At 39.6% G+C, this 20,866-nt stretch overlaps 1 protein-coding gene across 1 annotated transcript in view; it reads left to right on the top strand.

Moving 5' to 3' along the window:
* LOC140276620 (astrotactin-2-like) overlaps positions 1-20,866 on the top strand; it is a 258,166-nt gene that overhangs the window by 111,342 nt on the left and 125,958 nt on the right. Inside the window, exons 6-9 of the mRNA XM_072371388.1 lie at positions 1,983-2,129; positions 7,494-7,661; positions 19,638-19,722; positions 20,556-20,630. Coding sequence (XP_072227489.1) covers positions 1,983-2,129; positions 7,494-7,661; positions 19,638-19,722; positions 20,556-20,630 — 475 coding nt within the window. The remainder of the gene's footprint in view (positions 1-1,982; positions 2,130-7,493; positions 7,662-19,637; positions 19,723-20,555; positions 20,631-20,866) is intronic.

The raw sequence follows: 20,866 nt of genomic DNA, 5'->3' as shown, positions 1-20,866 counted from the left end.
CATGCTCCCCGTGGGGTTTAAAGTGCTGTTCCGTAGCTCAGCTCAATGACACTCAAAGCAGACATATGAGCTGATTTAAATGGAGGTTGTGTGATGAGGCAAGCTGAATCAAATAACTTGGATGGGAAGCATGATTTTAACTTGCTTTCCCATTTGATGATATGTGATAGCGAAGGCTGTACTGTACTTGGATTCTGCGTTTGTTTGCATGTGACCTTTTATTCTCCTTGCTTACAGTTTGCTGAAGAGTCCTTATTTATTTCATTAATCTAGATGCAAATTCTGGTTCTTGGTGTGACAATATTGCACTTCTTATCTGCCCCATTCACCACCTATAGACTGCCTTTATACTTTCCAGATAAACCCAAAGGGTGGGGTTTATCAATAGAGATTTCTAAACCTCTATAAGGACACTGAGAGGCTGAACAAAAAAAAAAAAAGAAGAAAAATAAATCCTGTGACTGTGATTTGAACAATGTCTGCTCAAGTATGTAATCCAAAAACCGTTACTTCACTTATTTTTAAACTACTAATGTAAACCACCAAGTTTCATAGGCTTGCCATTTAGACCTGAGACTTTCACAGTGGGTCCTGGCTGGCCTAAACATAAGAGCTAGCGTAGCACCTTGTTTCTTACAGCCCAGGAACCCAAACACTCATTGAACTCCATCCCTAATCACAGTTAAGGGATTTCTGATTCATCAAAGGTCCCTGTTTTGTTAGTCTGTTAGAGAGAGAAACTCAAAATCCTAATTTTAAGTCAGAAAAACAAAATTACCTCTCTTGACTATCATAATCTAAAATGAAAGACATATGTCTTAAAGGTTTCCTTAAATTAAAACGCAGCTGAAAAAAGCCTTGTGGGCAAAGGACTGTTAGATATGTCAAATCCATAGCCACAGTCGTAAGAGTAACAGAGAAAGGAGGACATTTAAATCAGTTCTACATTTTCTTTTGGGCACTTCTATACACTTGTGGCTGCCTAACAATCACCTCTAAGTTCGCTACATGTGAGTATGTTTCGGTGTATAGACTTGTTGGTTTGTGCCCATAATTTTAAGTGTTTGCCACCGTGAGCGTACAATCTTTAGTCCACTCAGTAAGCTTTTACAGTAATTGAGAGACCCTTTCGCAAGCCCACTGACACCACCCTGACCCCCCAGGGATTAGCTGCTCTGCCGTTTTTGCTTTCGACAGCTGTTGTTTTTGTGATTTAGACTTAATGGATTCATCACCCGAACTTTATCTCTCAGGTTTTCACCTTGAGCTTCATTAGACTACCTCCAAACTTGAGTCAAGGTTTCAGTTGACTCTGCTTGCCACTGTGAATACAGGAGGTTGTTGATTGAACTGTAGCACTTTATTCAGTGTATTTTAATTTTGCTTAATCAACTTGACTATTTGAACACTGAATCTGTACCTCATAGTGCCTCCAACATTATATACAGCAGAACATTTTAAAGTGGTTTAACAGAACAACAATATTTTCAACAGTTTCAATCATTTCGCAACAACTTTTCTAAGCCGGCACCATCACTTATCCTTCTCACATCCCTGCAAGCCTCCTTTTAACATACTGACCTCTGTCCTATGATAAATATCAGTAGACAGAGGTTAAGCAGCTAATTTAATTCTCTGTGTCCTGGCTCGGAAATCAGAGCCTTGGCGAAGGGAAAGTGCAACTAAAACAAACTATCTATAACCCTTGTCAGTGGCAATAGATCATATATCACTGTGGCAAAGGATTTTGGGCTTGTACAGAAGCTGTGGTCATTTCTATAGAACTGATATACGCTTTGAGGCTTTACTTGGAACCAGACGCACAGTTCCAAAGTTGATAATTCTGTTGCCCTGCTCTGTTGTGTGCCTGAGTGTGTTATATTCTTGTCACCTGTTCAAGACTTAGATAAATGAATTAAAAAAAAAAAAAAAAAGAAAGCATCAGTTACACTCTTTATCTTTCTTTCCCTCTCTACCTTCAGGCCACCCACACAGTCCTCTAAATAAGGTCACCCTGACGCTGATTACCATCAGCACATGTGTCATTGCCATTGTCTATGCTACGCAGGATTCCTGCCCCCTCACCGTCAAGGTTACCCTCCATGTGCCTGAGCATTTTGTTGCCGATGGTAAGTGCAACACACACATCACTGCTTGGTTAAACGTTAAAACAAACTGCTTTTCCAAACATTTTTATTTTACTCAGTTAGCCTTTTACAATAACCACTTACGCTGTGGCCTATCAAAGTTTAAAGATTTAGATTTATAGCAAGTATTACCATCCCATAAAGCTGAAATGCTATGTAGGCATTCGCTCTTCCAGCAGCCTAAATAGGATGAACCGTAGATATGACAGGGTATTCTTTTCTCCTGCAATCCACTCACAGAACCCTTTAGCTCAGCTAGAAAGCTAAGGTTATGTCAGCAATGTTCAAAACCATTGATATTTTGTGAGGTTGGCAAACAGTAAATATGATTTGCACTTATGTTCCATTACTATCTAGCTGTCAACATTGACATTTACTGTAGCAAATTAGAAGCTGGATGTCGGCTGCACCCTGGAGCAGTTGGTGGGAAGTTAGGTGGGGTGGAGCAGTTCATGCAACTTGTGTGTGATATTATGTGGATGAGGAACCCGACTCTCAATGTTCGGTGCTGAAAATGAGTTATTCGGCTTTTTTTTTTTCATTCAGTTTTTTTGGATAATTTCAAGGTGTCTGCGGGCAGTCAGTATCAATGATATAGGCTGAAATAAAAAATAAAAAAATAGAATAGACACTTTCACTGGCACACATTTATCAGTTTTTAATGGACACCCTGCAGCCAGTCTAGTTACACAGACTTTTCACCCAGATCATGGCTTTAATTGCACGCTAATTTCGACTGTTTTTCACACTCACTGCTTTCGATGTCAGGGCTCACGACTGATAAACTACTATCGTTACGCATCCATCCAACAGGAAACTATATCATGTGCTGGAGCCAGAAGAAAAAGAAAAGAGCAAACTTCAGGACAATAATGCCCATGTGTATAAGGGGGAGAAAAGAAAAGAAAATGATTCTCTGCCAGCACAAAGAACTGAGTGACATTTGCAGCCATTCAGCTGATGAGGAGCGATGTGCTTAAAATTTAGATTTTTTAAGTGGCTGTTGTTACTGTGCATTTCATGTGACTTCATGCAGGAGCATGTTTGCAGTAAACGCCATGCCGGTGTTTTCCCTCTTCTACCATCTCTATTATGCCTCGTACCTTAAGCAAACTGTTTATGGGACATGAATTAACTCTGTGTTCTGCAGTAAAAAAAAGAAGGCAGTCGGGTAGTTTTGATAATGATTTTAATTCTTCAGAAAAATGACATCCTCAAAAATACATTTGAAATTAATTTGAATTCACATGAATCAAGTATGGTAAGCGTCCCACTGACTGTGTTACACATAGGTTGGCTGTGAGAAAATTGTATATTAGGTTTCTGCGTTGGCACGAAACCACAAGTAACCCCAAGTGAGGGAAGAGGCAAAATAGGAGGGGGTGAAGAGTTACAGTAATTTATCTAATGATTGTCATATCTCTAAAAGCAATGAATGCACGTGTTAGTTGATCAGAAGCTCTTACCACTGGAGCTTCATCTCCACGCTACATACTTAGTAGTGGTGCAACGGATGACCATTGATCCGTGATTAGTTCGGATCAATATCTTCGGTTCGGCACGCATGTGATCTGCGGATTGATTTATGGGAGAAAAAAAAGGAAAAAAGTTGTGCGCATGTTCAGTCCAGTCACAGCATGGTCATGGCGAGCGGAGGAACGGAGGAGCTTGAACGCTCCGCGTCATTTAAGTCCTCTATATGGGGAAAAGAGCTTAGTGGATAAAACCGTGACGGTGTGTAGGCACTGTGGCACAAGAAAGTCAAATGACAGAGGAAACACATCAAGCATGGCCACGTATTTGAAGCAACATCACCCCGGTGTTTCACTGACAGGAGTGAAAACGAAGGCTGCTCAACAACCGTATATCACTGCTGCAATTATGCAGCCCTTTGTTGCACAATCCCATCGGGTTAAAGCCACCACAAACGCTATGAGTGTGTTTATAGGTGCAGACATGAGGCCAAATTCGGTCAAAGGAAGGAAATATGCCTTTTTATGTTGCACTTTAAGTTGTTTTTAATTAATTATGTTAAAAAGAATATATTATGCCTTGTGCACATTAAGATGATTTTATATATTCTAATTTAATAATTTAAAAGTGTTAATAAGCAAACAGACCAAACTTATGTTTATTTGTCTTGTCTTTTTCTTTTTTTTTTTGCTGATCCGAAAAATGATCCGATCCATGACTCTGATCTGCAAAACGATCTGAACCGTGACTTTTTTGATCCGTTGCAGCCCTAATACCTAGTATTACAGATTGTATACGGTTGTCAGTCCAGGAATGATCACAGGTAGTTCTCACAAAATGTTTCTACCTCTACTCACCAGCACATTTTAAATCGTATGCCATCATTTTGAGGAGAATGATTTTTGACTCACTTTGGTAACCTCCTGGCCTTTGCTCTAACACTGCCCATGAGACGTATTCTGCGATAAGAATTATCTCAAAAGTTGAGATACTTTTTCAGTCTCTCCTTTCTCCTGATATGTTCTCAGTCGGCATCGGGGATTTAAAAAGTTTATTTTTCCTGTGTAAACCAACTTTTGTGCACAGGCAGGATGCAGAGAAGTAGACTCTGATGGCATGGGAGACGTGATAAAAGGCAACATAATCCAATAGTTGGCAACTGGCAGTCGTGAGAAACAACAACGGATAAACAAACAAAAGAGATCCAAACTGGCAGGCCACATATAAATAAAGTAAACTAAAGTTAGATGAGAAAAGGAACCCACAATTCATGAGCTGTCCTGTACAATTTGAATTTTTATATCGGAGACACAATGATAGGAGGCAGCTGTACAGACAGGTTATGAGGTCAGGCATCACAGTGGGAAGTAAACTGAGCAGCAGTGACTGGTAGATTTGACAGGGGGTGATAAACGCAACTACACAGCAGTTTATTTGTAAGTTGGAAAGAAAAAAGTAAAAAAGAATGGGTGCAGAGGATGGATAATAACAGAATAGTTTGATCAACATAATGGTGTTCTCTGTGCATATATGACATTATGTGGAATAAGATATGCACATTTAATTTTCTTTTACATATGAATCTCTGAGTAAGTCTTATGTTATGTGACATTAAAGTTGCTACATTATGATTCTTATGGAGTATAGTAAATGCATAGTTTATGCACTTCTATAAGAAATCTGTTCTATTTTATCATGTTTTCTCATGTGTCTCAACTGACATTTGAAAGCATTGTTAACTTAACAGAAATAATTAATTAAACGGTACATTGGAGCATAGCACTTGATACATGAAACACATAATAATATACTGTGTACTGAGTAATGACACTGTAAACAAAATGTCAGTAAGTCAATGTCATTTTTTCCCCCCGTCGGGCCTGTGATGCATTTGCTGGAAAAACTATGCAAAATTGTTTCATTTCGCTGTTGCCTTGACGCAGATGTGCAATGCTTTCATTGTTTTCCAAAGAAGTGAAAAGTGATTCATCTCATAGAATAATGTTCCCATTCTTCTGCACTCAACGGAAAATGCACCCAGCAAAATGAAAGATGCCCCTACTGCTCAAGTGGGGTTTCTTTACAGGTCTAAGAGAATACAGCCCATAATCTAACAATTGCCTCCTCGCTGTGTGAGCTAAAGGCATTAGATTTATCCTTTCTCTCAGCAGGTCTGTTCACTAAACTGCCTTGCTGCAAGAAAAGGGCCTCGTTACACTCACCTTTGCTATTCTTGACACTGAAGATGCTTTTAAAGATCTGTTCTTAAGAGTTTTGTGTGTTCAGCCATGTGGCATTTTGGTTGGTGCTGCCTACTCCATGAGCATGAGCATCAATGCCCCTTATTTCTATGACAGTTTGCTACCTTTATTATTCAGTATTTGCTCATTTCCTAGTGGGTATTACATATTCATGAATATTTATGACTGCAAGAAAAATAGACATTTTATATCTATGTTCAAGATGCCGTGATCATCTTAGATCTCATATTTCAACGCAACTGCTTATGTCAGAAGAACAAATGATGATTATGTATCCCAACACCTACTTAACAGGAATTAACATATGTGGGCATGTTTCTGCCTTTATCAAAGATCATCCTCAGTTTTGAGAGCAGGATTCCTTGTTTTCATGTTTGTGTGTTATACTGCTATCCTGAAGTCCCTGCTTGCACTAATTCCGTTCTTCTTTAGTTTAAATAGTGCTTCACTTTACTCTAAAAATTGCAACTGCACTCACGCTTGTGTCACTGTTGTTGTAAGAGATGTTTTCAACTAAAGAATGTTGTTATCTCTGCCTTGTTTTTAGTACATCATAATCTCAGTGTTCATAGATCACCCACAACATTAAAAGCGCACCCTTCAGTAGGTTCCCCATTTTGCTCTCAAAACAACTCTGCCTTGAGTGGGTATGGACTCCCGGTGGTGCCTGACAGCTCATTTCAGTCTCGGGAGTTGCATGGTGGGACATCTGTGGGTTTGGTCTGATGCATCCCACAGATGTTTCATCAGATTGGGATCTGAGGAATTCGGGACTGAGTCAATGCTTCTGGCTCTTTGTTGTGTTCCACAAGCTGTTCCTCAGCAATTTATGCAGTGTGGCGAAGTGCATTGTCCTTCTGGGAGAAGAAGCTGCTGTCGAGGAGTGCCGTTGCTGTGGAAGGGTGTGCTATGGAAGGGTGTGCTTTGTCAGCTTTGTCAGTAAGTAGAGGGTAGTTTGTTTGCAAAGTGACATACACATGAATGCAAGGACCCAAGGTTTCCCAGAAGCACATCGCATTTTAACGGGGTGATCAATGTTATTCACTTCACCTGCCAGTGGTTTTAATGTTGCAACTGATTGGCATACTCTTATTGTGAATGTTTCATTCTCCATGACCCAGCAATATACTCTCAATAGAGCCGTAGTAGAAGACTCTTTGTGTTAACCAGCGGGTTGATGCACTTTTCACTGCTCCCTCTGGAACTGAAACTCATTGGCATCAATTAGGGATAGTCTTGTTCAGTGATCAGAGTTTAACGATTGGTCTGAGAGCAGCAAGAAAGAAAGGTAAGTCAGCATCGGGGAGCATAGCGCTTACTGATTGACTCGTGAAACCCTTTTATCCCATCCACAGCAATTACCAAGGAAATCTCATCAATACACACATTATAGGTCTTAATTTTCTCATTTAAATTCAGTTGGGTTAGAGTGGGGGATAAAATTACAGTGAAAACAAAACAATTAGTTACTTCCCCAATTGATTTTTCAGAACAGGGAAAAGCGCTCTTAATATACCAAACAATCAAATCCTTCCTACCTTTTTATTGTTTGTTTTTGTGAATATTTCCATACAAACAATGTGATTTTTGTCATGTGTTTTCTTTTTTTCAGGAAGTAGTTTTGTGGTGAGCATGGGCAGCTTCCTAGATGTCTCTAATTGGTTAAATCCAGCCAAGCTTACGCTCTACTATCAGACCAATTCATCAACACAGTGGATCAGAGACTACTGCGGCCAGAGGACCACTGAGCCCTGTGAACAGATTTGTAACCAGGACACAGGTTGGTGCATGAAAACATTTGCAGACACTGTAGTTATTAAGGGTATATTTAACATATTTAGTCCCTTGTGGTAGAGTAGTGGTTGCCAATATTCCCTATATTACCCTGTAATTCAAGAGGGGCAGTAGCAAGTTCAAACCTTGCACATTGTGGTGTTGTTTGACTGTTCAGCGCAACACCTGGTACATCTAATTAGAACCACAAAGAGTAAAATCCATGATGTGGTCCCATTGGCTTCATCGAGCAGACACCTCTAACAGGAAGTGGGATGGTTTGCAGCTTAGAGTGAAATGGCCAGGACGAGTCAGAGTCATTTCCCTGTCAGAAAATGGTGGGCAACCGTTTCTGCCTCAAGCAGAGGCGTTAAATCTTTTAGGTAGAAATGGGAAGGAGATCAACTGGCTGATTGCGGTACCATCTGCAGTTATTTGGACATCATAGGAGTCTGTCAAGGTAAAGAGAGAGCTGTTGATTAACCATTCAGTCTATGTTCCAGCCCTCATCTATGCTCAGCAGCTGTGGGTAATGACCGAAAGAATGAGATTGCGTATACAAGTGGCCAAAACAAGCTTTCTCCAAAGGGTATCTGGGCTTACCCTTTGGGATTGGATGAGCAGCTAAGTTATCCAGGACAGGCTCAGAGTAGAGTCGCCACTCTGCTGGTAAGAGCATCAAGTCAGTAGGCCTTCGGGATACCCCTCGGGTGACCCTAAATTTGAAAAAGCAGAGGGGGGAAAATGGGGTCTGTGAATCCTTTGCTCAGACTATTGATCTGGTCCCTATGACCGGTGGAAAATGTATATAAATATATATATCACACAAATGAAATCTTGCCAACCAAACGGGAGCATGTTACAGATGCAATACAGATGCAAAATCATGGCATTGGCCTAAATAGAAAATATATGCACTGGTTATAGAAATAGTTCAAAAGCTTATTCATCATCTGGATATGATCTATGTTGTGGTAATTACAAGGACACCCATACCCAGAATGAGGACTGTGGAGGGTGCCAGGGGGTTAAATATGGTTTTCAGTGTTTGTAATCTATGAAGAACGTCTTTGTAGGAGAATGATATAACATTTTCCTATCATACACATCCATTAAAATGTCGTCAGTCAAGGTTAAAGTAGTCCACAGATGGTGATATTGAATCTGTGATTGTCATGCATTACTGAAAAGCATTAATCCTAATAGGTGTTAAAACATTTTGTGTAATCACTGTCATTCTGGCAGTGGTGGCTTCTATACACATGTGGCACTGCTCCAGTCTGAAAGGTTTATTCAAAGTCACTGTTATTAATGGTTTCATTATGTTTGGCATATGCAAATAAATCAGTTACTGACTGAGTATATTGATATTGATCACACAAAGATAATACATAGTGAATAACTGTACTTTTTAATTAATTGATTAATTAATTTATATTTCATTTAATGCACAGTAAGCATAACTTTTTTTCTTCCTCAACATCCTACCTCTACCTGGAAAAGAAGGGCAGGGTCAGGGTATATATGAGTCACTGGCCACACTATAATCAGGCAGCTATAAGGGAGATAAACCCTCATTACATGTCACGTGGCTCTGATGCTATGTTTGATATAGGCAGACTTTACAATTATGATGCCTTTTGTATTATAGTAGGCTGTGACTGTTGAGAGAAACACAGATTCCAAAATAGGTATTATGAAACAAAAGCCTAATAATATGGTGTGTTAATATGTTTTCTAGTTTGCTGCTCAGTGGGAAGCTGCGCTTCCTCATTTATTTCTTTTTACGCAGCATCCTGGAGGACATATTCGAATTCCATATGTTAATGTTGCTCATTTGGCTTCTATCAACACTGTTTTAGTTTCTCTTGTTTTTTTCACACAGCAGTCTCAGTGTTATCGGCACATAACTCAATGCTTTATTCTGTTTGATTGGTTAGTTAGTCAGACCACAGTGTTTGGTCGTGGCAACCGTCACACTAGAGGATGATGTTGAACATAAGTTATGTCATGCTTGTGTCATACCATGATTCTTTCACATTTGGTAAACTTTAATGTGAAACAGCTGAAAGTGAGGTGACATTTCTAATATGGTGCCTTAAAGAGAGACAAAGCAGGATGGCAGGCATTGGATCAAACAATAATGAGCCAAGGGGCAAGGGATGGGAAATGTTCTGAAACTTAAAAACACTTTGCATCTGTAATTCGTACGGTTGCCTTTCACACATATCTTTATATGACAAAGATGACATACCTGATGAGAAAAGCAAGATTTTTAAAGCGAGACATTTGACCAGTGGTATGGAAACGAGTAATGAACTAAATGATATGTTTGCATTGCTGTAAAATTCACAAATGGACTTTGAGCATAAATTTGACAATTTTTTTCATTGTACAGTTAAAAAAAAAGGGAAATGTAAGTCATGTGTGTTCAGTAGTCCAGATGAGCACTGTTGTCTATTGTTTTAATTGTCTATTGGATTCTTATGTAAAAGTAACAGTCATCTGTAGTTTCTTCATCAGAGATCAGCACACTGACCAGACCACGACATTCATACTGTGTAAGCAAAAGCTCTCCATGTTTCCTGCCCCACCTCGGTAAATAATCACCAGCTGCAGTATGTACACATACAGTTTTATGCCTGGTGACATTTAAAACCCAACAAAAGCTGAGCGTGCAGCTTGATGATATTTATCTTACCTTCGGAGATGTAACTCCCTTGTGTTATTCTGGGCCCAACTGGATAAAGTATAAGCTCATTAAAATGGATTACATCTGTAATGTTTTTGAAATTTATGTAACCCCAGTCAAGGACACGTTGAGGGCTGATGCATAATGTATTAAAGGTCCGGTCTTTATACATGAAGGTGGCAAAGATGGACTTGGCACGCATGTTTGTGGATGAATACGGACACAAGTTCGTATGCCTGCCGTTCATCAGTCCCCACACGTTCCTGCGATGCAAGATCATTAAAGGTTGTAATTCAATTCTAGAGTCATTTATTCAGACCCCACTACATTAAACATTGTCACATTATTATTGCTGCTGTCAAGCTCTGTCGTCTTGCCTCTGTCCATTTCATTCTTTTTTTTCATCTGTCCTTTTTGTCAGCAAGAATATTTAATTAGTAATTGGCCTCAAGTATGCAATTTCTCCTCAATGCATTGAAGTCGATCCAGCTGACAAATTAAAGGTGCTTTTGAAGAGAGATTTCTATTTAACAATGTGACTGTCCTCCAGTATGCCTTATAGCGCACTCAGAGAGTCATTTATTGCACATTCAACTAAGGGGTTAATGTCATAAATGGTCATAGTCTAAAGCATGGGAGTCCCCATTGATTCTTTTTAAATCTAGTAAACACATAAATTAATCGTTTTAGTACACTAATTATTGCGGTTTTGCAAGAGGACCCGGTGTCCACTCTATTCATAGCCTTTGTCTTTGGATCTCCTCTTCATGAAGCGCCATACATTTTCATTGTCGAACATCCACTCTTGCTGTAATAAGTCATGCAGAATGAGGTCTGGCCTCGTCTTACTGAAATAACCATACCTCCCAAGAACACACATCCCCTTTATGGTAGCATATGTCCATCCAAAGTTCCAATGGGCCCTTGCATCAATAGTATCTGCACACATAAGCAAGTCATTAATGCCATGGACTTCAATACCCCCCCCCCCCCCCCCCCCCTCTTTTTATTCAGTATGTAAAACTTGATTTTCTGTTCCCAAAAGCAGCCAAAACCTGGACTCATTTGATCACTGAACACATGTTCACAACATGGTCTTTCGATCCATGTGAGTTTAGGTTGTGCCGAAAGACGTTGCTGTGTTTCCTCGCCGTGTTGTTATGTTGCTTCCTTTCTGCGTAATGCGGTTTCAAGTTACATGGACGCCGTGCATTGTTGTGAGTAACACTAGTTTTCTGAGGCACTCCTGAGCCCACGTGGCTATATTTATCACTCGGCCTGAGGATTTCTCATGCAGTGCCACCCGAGGCCTTTAAAGTCAGGCTTTCAAAAGGGGGTTTCTGATGTCGGTCTTTATGCACTCAGAGTTCCTGAGACCTGAATCTTTTCACATTATTACACAATGTAGATGCAGACAGAACTAAGTTCTTTGCATTTTTTTTTAGCTTTTCTCAGTGGAGTTGGCAGAAAGTGGTGAGACATGATGTGTTCTTGCTTGGAGAGATTAAACCTTAAGTGGATGCCCCATTTGCACCCAATCTTGACACCATTAATGGCTACCAGGTTCTTTGTTGGTTATAGTATCTTCGAGTTGCTTGTGTCTTCTTTTCAGTCTCTCTTTGCTTTCTGGCAAACTTTTTGTTTCTGGCATCAAATTCTATTATTATGATCTATTTACATGTTCATAATACAACAGAGTTGGTTAGTGAGGACACTGAAAACCATTTCCTTTTTTCTTGTGTCTGTTAGATAAAGATCCAAACAAAGCTTAAAGTTTTTGTTGCATTTTGGAAAACCTCACAGCTTTCCTGGAAGCGGAGTGCGTATGCAAGCACATTTGTAAGTAGTTTACACTAATGGCATCTACATTTGGAAGTTAAATATTGCTGCTTCCAAACTCAGCCTTTACAACACAGTTGTTTTATCAAAGGGTTTCTATTGTCAGTTCGACACTCTTTACCCTCTGCATACAGCACGTCAAACCTGTGTTTTAACATTTGAACTGGTCAAGTCCATCAGTTTTCTAACAGATTCAGAAAGCACACCTGCAAACACATTTTTTCCAGGCAATATCACCACAAGCAGCAACCATTTCAGCAGTCTTACAGCAGCTCTATCATGTGCCCTCATCCCTCTGCAGTGTCACACTGGTTGACTGTCACTGTTGACTACCTGTCAGTGTATCACTGTGACTGGATAATCAATCATCTCTGCCTTCACCTTCACTCTGTGACTCAACTGTGACCATGGAGGTCGATATGTAGGCATGATGGAACTGTTTCAGCTGTCCACCTGCACTCTGCCTCACTATAATTGGACAAGTGGTGATGCAACGGCTGATCATATTGTCACAATGTAAAGAAACTTTCACTCTGAATAGTTGACAACGCAACTGATTTCTTGACAGTAAGACAGATTAAAAATTCTTGTTTTCTTTCTTTTTTTAAGGATATAGAATATTATTTTACAAATAATGCTATGGTGTGAGTATGATGACTCAAGGTAACGATTTATGAGTTGTAAAGTTCTCCATCACTTGATTCCATTACATATAAACATAGACCGTAGGTGTTTGCAGAATGTACTTTGCTGCTTTAGCTTTCCATTCAACATATAATGCAGTTGCATGGCCATGTATACACACACACACACACACACACACCTACACCTTGGACAAAACACTTATGTATTGAATCTGGCCAAGGTCTTTGGGTAGAATGGCTTCTCCACCTGGAAATGTTGTTACAAGCGCAAATAGGCATCAGGCTGATAATAACTCTTTTTAACTTTTTTTTTTTTTTTTTTGTCCTATGCTATGAACCTTGAAATGTGAAAATCATCCACGCAGCCCGAATGAGATACTACAACTCATGACACACATCATTTCTAGCATGATGTAAAACTGGAGAAAGAGAGATGCTCTGTGCTCTCGAGTGATTGCCACTGTTTTACTTCTTTGGCTCTTGATTTAGAAAAATACCTGACATGGAGAATGACTGGCTATAGTGACACATTTTACGGGGAATGTTATAATAGTATTCGCGCAGCATCGTCAAGCCATTACTCCCATCTACTCGCATGCACGGCGTCAGGTTGTGTCAGTTTAGACACTTAGTCGGACACTGTGAGGACAATTAGATAATGAATTGTAATTGAGTGCATTTGCAATCTCAGATGATTAGCTCTTAATTGGGCCTACAATATGTTCTAATAAGTCAGCCAAACCTTTTTGGCATCACATACTTAACCTGCCTTATCCAAGCCCTCAGGGCAAAGACATACTGTAAAAAAAACATGCACTAGCTGCCTGCATTAAGAAAATCTTCAACTCAGTAAGATTCCTTAGTGTTATGCTTTAGTAAATAGTAGCCAAAAAGGTGCAGGTTTAATAAAGGCATTTGCTACTGACAAGAGTGTTATAATAATGTAGCTCAAAGCTTGACGCTGCTCTAAGAAAATGTGCAATTTTTGTTGATTATCGTGGACTTCATTGATATAGTCAGCGTCTCTTTATATTCTCAAGATAATTTCAGCCAAGTGGGTACCATAAATGTAAAATGACTGCAGTTGCCATGGTGCATTATCGGCTCAGTGACATTCAAATTTAATGACTACACAATCGCAATGCTCCGTCCCCTTTTATGTAAGGTGTTTTAACTGCTGGATTTAGTTTTTTTTCAAAAGGTGTTTCTTTATTACTGAACTCCTCCCTGTCACGTTTATTGATTGCATATTCACAGTGATAACGCTTCACAAAGAGCACAATCCCTTTCCCCTTTCTGCCACAATATTCCTTTTAATATGCCCGAGCTGTATCTGCACTTTTTGCCTGCAAGTCGTGTAAAGGTTAATTCAGCAGCCTGTGTAATCAACCAGACGTATCTCTTCCCGTTAATTGCTTGATCCTCCCTTAAACGCATTTGCAGAAAGGAAGGAGGCACACTCCGCTGATTACTCGCAAAGGTGTGTCTCAGATTACAGGAAGAGTGTGCTTCCAGGCTGGAACACCTCATTTTCAGCAAGCTGGAAAATATTTAGTAAACAGGTTCCCCTACACACTTACAGCCCACACGTATAGTTCTAAAAACATTTGCCTGTTATGACACTTCAGCTAGACTACTGTGTTTTATTATCCACGCTTCATTATACCGTTATACTTAATAAAGACTTCTCACCTCTGAACATCATGTGTGTTTGGTATCAACAAAGGTCAACTTCTCTAACATGAGATTGAGTGGATGGAGGCAATGTGCCACTGTAAATAGAATAAGAAAAAAAAAAAAATGGCTATATTTTTGCAGAAATGTGTTTAGTTATTATTATAGCCATACAGTGTGTAAAACATTTTTTGAAACAATACGTTGGCCTTTGGACACTACAACAGCATCGGAGGAGCCAAGATGAGTCACGAAAAACGGTGACGGAGATGAAGGAGTAGAAAAGTTTGCGTTCCGCTTCTCATCAAAATTAAAGCTTCCAGCCACATGTTCGTCTCGTTCCTCTTAAACTCTTTCAAGCCATCACTCTTTCTTCCAAGCAAAACAAGTGCAGACACAAATATACACTTGCTTCTTGTTCGCTGTCCTCAATTTTTATCCAAATGAGATCAGCTTCGTTGCTGCCACAGCAAGAATACACAGCAAGACATCAAGACCGTGAAAGAAAATCCCCTGAGATACTTCTTTAAATATTAGAGAGGTGCACATTTAACGCAGACACAAGCACTGCTGTTTTATATGTACATTTCCCACATGCTACATCAGTTCGGGCAGTTTGGCTTGATAATTGTTGAAGTAAACAACCTTTTTTTACTTGGCTGGTAAAAAATTTTCTTTTTTCTGCTTACTTTTAAGTTTTTAGGATGTGTATATTATTAGTAAAGCACAGAGGTAATGGTAGACCAGACGACTCCCAGTCAAACGAGGAATAGTCCAACATAATAATGATCCAAAGCACACGAGCAAAATCCAACTCTGAAGAAGAATTTTGACCTGGCCAAGTTTGTCATTGGATTAGAAGTATAATGAAACATGTTTGGTTCGATGTTTGTTATTTTAGTGAGAAATCTCGAACAGCAAAATCCCTCCAAAGTAAAGAGCTGCTGAAAAACCATTGCTGAACGGTGAGAGAACAAGACGTTTTTCAAACTCTGTGATCATCCCTGTCAAGGATGATAGTCATCAAAAATATAGGTGCAGCTACGAGGCATGAAATGAGTGCATTACACGACACGGTGCAAATGTAGGACATCTATCACTGCCTCTTGAATCTAGACTTGTCTTGCTCGCATTTCATTCGACAAAGAAAGTCAGGTAGGGAAGGTACTGATTAGCTTGCTGTTTTATTGTTTGAAGAAGCTCATAGATAGAAACAGTCACATGTTTCTTTCTGAACCAAACTCAACTAGACTTTAATTTTAGTATCAGCAGGCATTGTTGTCAGTACTCCCGCCTGTCCCCCTCTCCCTTTTCTCATCTCTAGTTAATCTTACTTAGTCCGCCATTGTGTATTGTGAGCAAAAGCTTGCTAAGTAAATATTTCAGCCGATACCGGCATACTGTTTTAAACCAGATCTCTAAACGGCTATTGATAGAAACAATCTGAAGAAAAAATGTAATGAAAATAAAGCAAAAATCACTTTACTACTTCACCGTGTGACTCCTAACAAGTGAAGAGACTTTGCAAGTGTGCAAGATTGATTTTACTATGCACCACTTCTGGCAGGCAGGAGGAATTAAGCAGAACTACCATAGGTTAAATGTATTTGTAAAGAGTAGCAGGGAGAAATTATGTGTATGTTTTGCAACATGAGCATGCTACACGTGTGTGTGCCTTGTGTTTGTTTGATACAAATATGGCTATGCATGTTTATGATCAGCGGGCTGGAATGATCCTTATTGTATTAGATAAGAAGACTCTCACAAACAATGTTATCCTGCTGATGATAATGATGTGAGGTCACACTAAGCTTACATATACTGGCGAACTTTTTGCCCTTGTTTGTAATATATAGACAGAAAGAAATCATTTCTCACAATAAATCCAACCACCCCGTGAAGCTGCTGCATTTGCAAGATTAAGATCACAAGAGAATCAATCTTGCCAGGCTCCAAGTTATCCATTTATGGCTGAAACAAGACAAATGGATTAATTAGCCTCCTATACTGGTAGCTATGGGTGAGTTTTAGGTGTGACGACCATCCGTTCCATCCATTTACATGCTAAACTTTTTTTTTTCAATCACCTGCTGTATTCCCAACAGTTTCCACAGAGCATTTTCTAGATTGTTCTGTGAAATAAACCTTCCGGCTTGTCAGGTTAGCTTTAGATATCCTGAGACAATGTTCATCACTCATCTTTTATTTGAGATGGCTCTTGAAATTTGGCTGATCGTGTGCTTGCAATAACATTTTAGAACAGTGCCCTTTATAGAGCTCCTGCTCTTCATTCCAAACAGCTGTTTGAAATAGCTTCTAGGAAATTAACAGAAATGAACAATTAAGTAAATGTCTGTTGAAACTCATTTGCCTGTTGGTCGTCTTTATCCTATAAACTGACCGTGTTAATTATTAAACTTCAAGTGGTAAAATGTGAATTCTTTCTGTGTTGTGCTTCAATATAAGCCAACTAAAGCAGCCAGCTGCACAGCTATTAATGACTTGAGATTCCACCGTGGCTTTCATCCATTACACAGACAATCTCCTTTTTTTTACATGCCATGACAGCTGTAGGCAGGGAGTGGCGACCTCTTCTTTCATATTGTCCATTCATTCGCCCATCAATTACACGTGGACACAAAGATGAAACGAGCAACGTTCACACTTGAGACACTGCCGTCATCTGTCATGGCTGAAACTGCGTTCCATCTGAATCGGTTTAATTGGAGAAACATGAGCACATATGTCCCTCTGTAACAAATTTACCTCCGGGACCTTTAGAGTCTGCACAGCAAACGGTTTCATCTATCCTTAGATTTTTTACTTAAATGAAAAAAAAAAAAAAATCCTATTGAGAATGGAATCATGAATGGAAACTGCTACTTTGTCAAGGCATATGTTCTTAAAGCAGCATTTCTAGTTAAGGTCAAAGCACATGGCAGTATAAAGCAATTATGTCTCTATATATGTATCCCATTTCAAGAAATAGAAATATCTGAAGACATTTCACTGATCACCACTGTGACCTTTTTTAAAAGAGACAGGTATTATGCTCTTTTTTTCAAAAGTTGGCGCAGCTTCATTGAATGTCTGCAACATTACTTGGTCAAACCACAGAGATGCCATGAATTTAAACATCTCCTTATATCAGCCAGTTGAAGTTTAGTTAAAGATAGCTGGAGACAGAGATGAGGAGGCTCAATGTTGGGATTGTGACAGAAATCCGCTGTAGATCTCAACCACCCACTGATTTAATTTTTTTAAAGCCAGGGAGCCCCAAACAGAGTATCAGGATTCTTTTCTTTTTTTTTTTTTTTGCTTTTAGATGTTGAGTTGACTGAGATTTCAGGCACCCAAATATGTGCTTATAAGCACTAAAGAGGGGATTTTTCATAATATGTCCCCCTTGAGGATATACTTTGACAATGCTGTTCATTAATTAAAATTCTAAAAATAATGCCTGGCTTTCAACTGAATGGCTAGCTGGAGGTAACAGCACTACTAATCAACTCACCTGGGTCCTTTCTACCAGTACTAAGTCCATGTGCTGCCAGCTGATTGTTATGCAGAGAAAGCTGTCCAGCTAACTGCGGAGAACATAGATTTCGTAACCAGTCGCAAAACCGTCAAGGATGTAAATGCCTTAGTGAGTATAATGAAAGACTTATAGTTTGGCTGTAGATAGACACTCTGATTCACGTTTGTGGCAGTGTGTGTGTGCATCCATTCAGATCTATGCAACTGTGTTTGTATTCTGACTCAATAGAGACTGATTTACAAACATGTATGCAGCCAAAAGTTAAGTAGTGCAGCTTATATGTTCAGTGTTTTTAGGAATGGCATTCCGACATTCTACAGTGGTGCCACTGCTTTTGCCCAGGAGAAATATTTCTTTCTTTGTGTCATTTTTTTTTTTTTCGGCCTTGAAAAAAATTACTTTTGAATATTTTTGTACACTGGTTTGGATGTTGTGCTGTTGATTTCCGCAGGTAACTCGGTCACTTATTGCATCTTCTGTGCAACCATGTCAACGGAAAAGTTGTTTAAAAGTGGATGTAGCTTATTGGGCTTTGAAAAGCTCAATAAGACCTGGAATAAGATTCCTAATTCAGAGGAGATGTGTAAGATGCAAAGCAGGATGTTGGATCAAACGCTGGATCGCTGACAGTTAATTGGAGGAGTTTGGAGCCCTGATGAGGATGCAGTGAGAATATCAGGACGGCAATATCATTTGTGTCACTGACACATGGCTGCAGCAACGACTCCAACACCTCTTTACCTGGTTTTCTGATTTTATGGGCAGACAAAGAGTTTGCCTTTGCTACCCACTGTCACTGTGTGTGAGGTCATCAGCTGAGTTGTTGCCACACTAAAAAAAAAACAACACCCCACTCCATTCATGGCAGGTCACTGAAGATTTCAACCACACTTTTCTTTCTCTTCAACACTTCCACTTTACAACTACTTCTCATTTAATTTGATTTTGTTTGCTATCGATAGCAATAACTTATCAATCCATCCATTTTCTATAAACAGCTGTATACAGTTAAGTGTCACCGGTGGCTGGAGCCTATCCCAGCTGCCACTGGGCGAAAGGCATGGTATGCCTTCGACGGATAGCAGGTCCATCACAGGGCCACTTGGAGACAAACGAGACAAACAACCATGCATGCTTATGCTCACTCCTAGAGTTGCCAATTAACATAACATGCATGTTTTTGGGCTGTGAGTGGAAGCTAGGATACCCGTAGGGAACCCACGCATGAATGGGGAGTACATCCATGCTTAATGACTTATCTATAACTATCGTTTATATTGCAGAACTATAATTTTCCTTTGAGGATTCATAAATAATTGAGGTGAATTGAATTATGGTATATAATTCAATATATTTACCTACTACTAGGTAAATATATCAGCAGAGCCCAGCTTACAGTACCGGTGCCGCTGTAAATGTATTCCAATTTTTGCTCAGTAGAGAAAATTAGCTGCAGAATTATGTAGCATAGCAACTGCCTATTTGATACATTTCTAATGAATGAAGTGGCCAGGCAGACTTATATGGTAATTTATTCAGCTGGTGAAGATAAATAAATGTCTGCCTCTGTGCTTTTTCTGTTCCTCTTTGCCACAGGAGAATGCAGCTGTCATGAGGGTTATTCCCCTGATCCTGCCCATAAACACCTCTGCATTCGCAGTGACTGGGGTCGAAACGAAGGGTAAGTCTTGGTGCTCATTCTGCGCTTATCGGAATACTTACTTCTACTTCAGCAACCTTATGTCTGATTTCACAGTCTTACCCCTACTCCTTTGGTACACTTTGTTAAGTTTGCATAAAATACAGGGAAATTGTTCACTTGGGTGGAATTGATGTCTTGAGCTGGTTTCAAGTCTCTGTTCTGAATATGAGAATGAATAAAGACCGAGGAAAAAGGCAATCTAACAATTTACAGTATGCTTTCATAAATGCCCTTCAGGGATATGAAATATGAGCAATTTGTAGTTAATGGGCTGAAACATACAGATGCAACTATTTAAGTTGATTTTCAAGTGAGAGGCAAATCTAAATGCAGAGCGAAGTCGTAGTGGTAATGAAAAAAATCAGCATGGAACAACATAAAGTCTGACGGAGAAGGAAAGTCACTGGAAAGCAACCAGAGAAGGAGATGGATCAGCTCTCTCTCTAACTCTGACCTTGTTTGACAATTAGCTGGCTTGCTCAGTCAATGGCCACACGTTGTTATTCAGCTTCACTTGTCACCAGTTGGCTGCGGTCCAGCCACTAATCAGATTTAATCTTATCTAGCTGAAAACCTTTGATCAGACTATGTTAATTTTGACTTTGTGCTTCAGTTATGTAGTGTCAAGGAATTATACTGCAAGATTCAAAGATGTGTTAAATACACCAGAATAATCCAAGACTTTGATTTAGATTACATTGGGGAAAAAAACAACAACTTCCAATTGCATTTGTCATTATCAAACTGTTTTAAAGTATTTTGAAAGTAAGTATATAAACGTTGGTCTTGTCATTGTGTCTTCTCGTCTCCAGTCCTTGGCCATATGCTAATTTGGAGAAAGGTTATGACCTAGTTACAGGAGAGCAAGCCCCAGAGAGGATCTTCAGGTGAGTCCTGCACCTCAGGTGCTTCTCTCGAGTGTATGACTTGCGCTAGCCATCTGTGACTCTGCGGACACATAGTGGCAGTGTTCTTGGCATGAATTCACATGTGAGTTGTATGTGTGTGACAGAGCATACAGATTAGTAGTTGGCAGATGCACATAAACACAGCTGGATGGAGACACAAAGACACCTCACGCTGAGTTAAAATCTCACCGAAAGGCAGCCTGTGTATGGAGAAT

Source organism: Leuresthes tenuis, unplaced genomic scaffold (genome assembly GCF_036924035.1).
Source record: "Leuresthes tenuis unplaced genomic scaffold, fLeuTen1.0.hap1 SCAF_19, whole genome shotgun sequence".
Lineage (NCBI taxonomy): Eukaryota > Metazoa > Chordata > Actinopteri > Atheriniformes > Atherinopsidae > Leuresthes > Leuresthes tenuis.
This window is presented reverse-complemented; position numbering and strand designations above follow the sequence as displayed.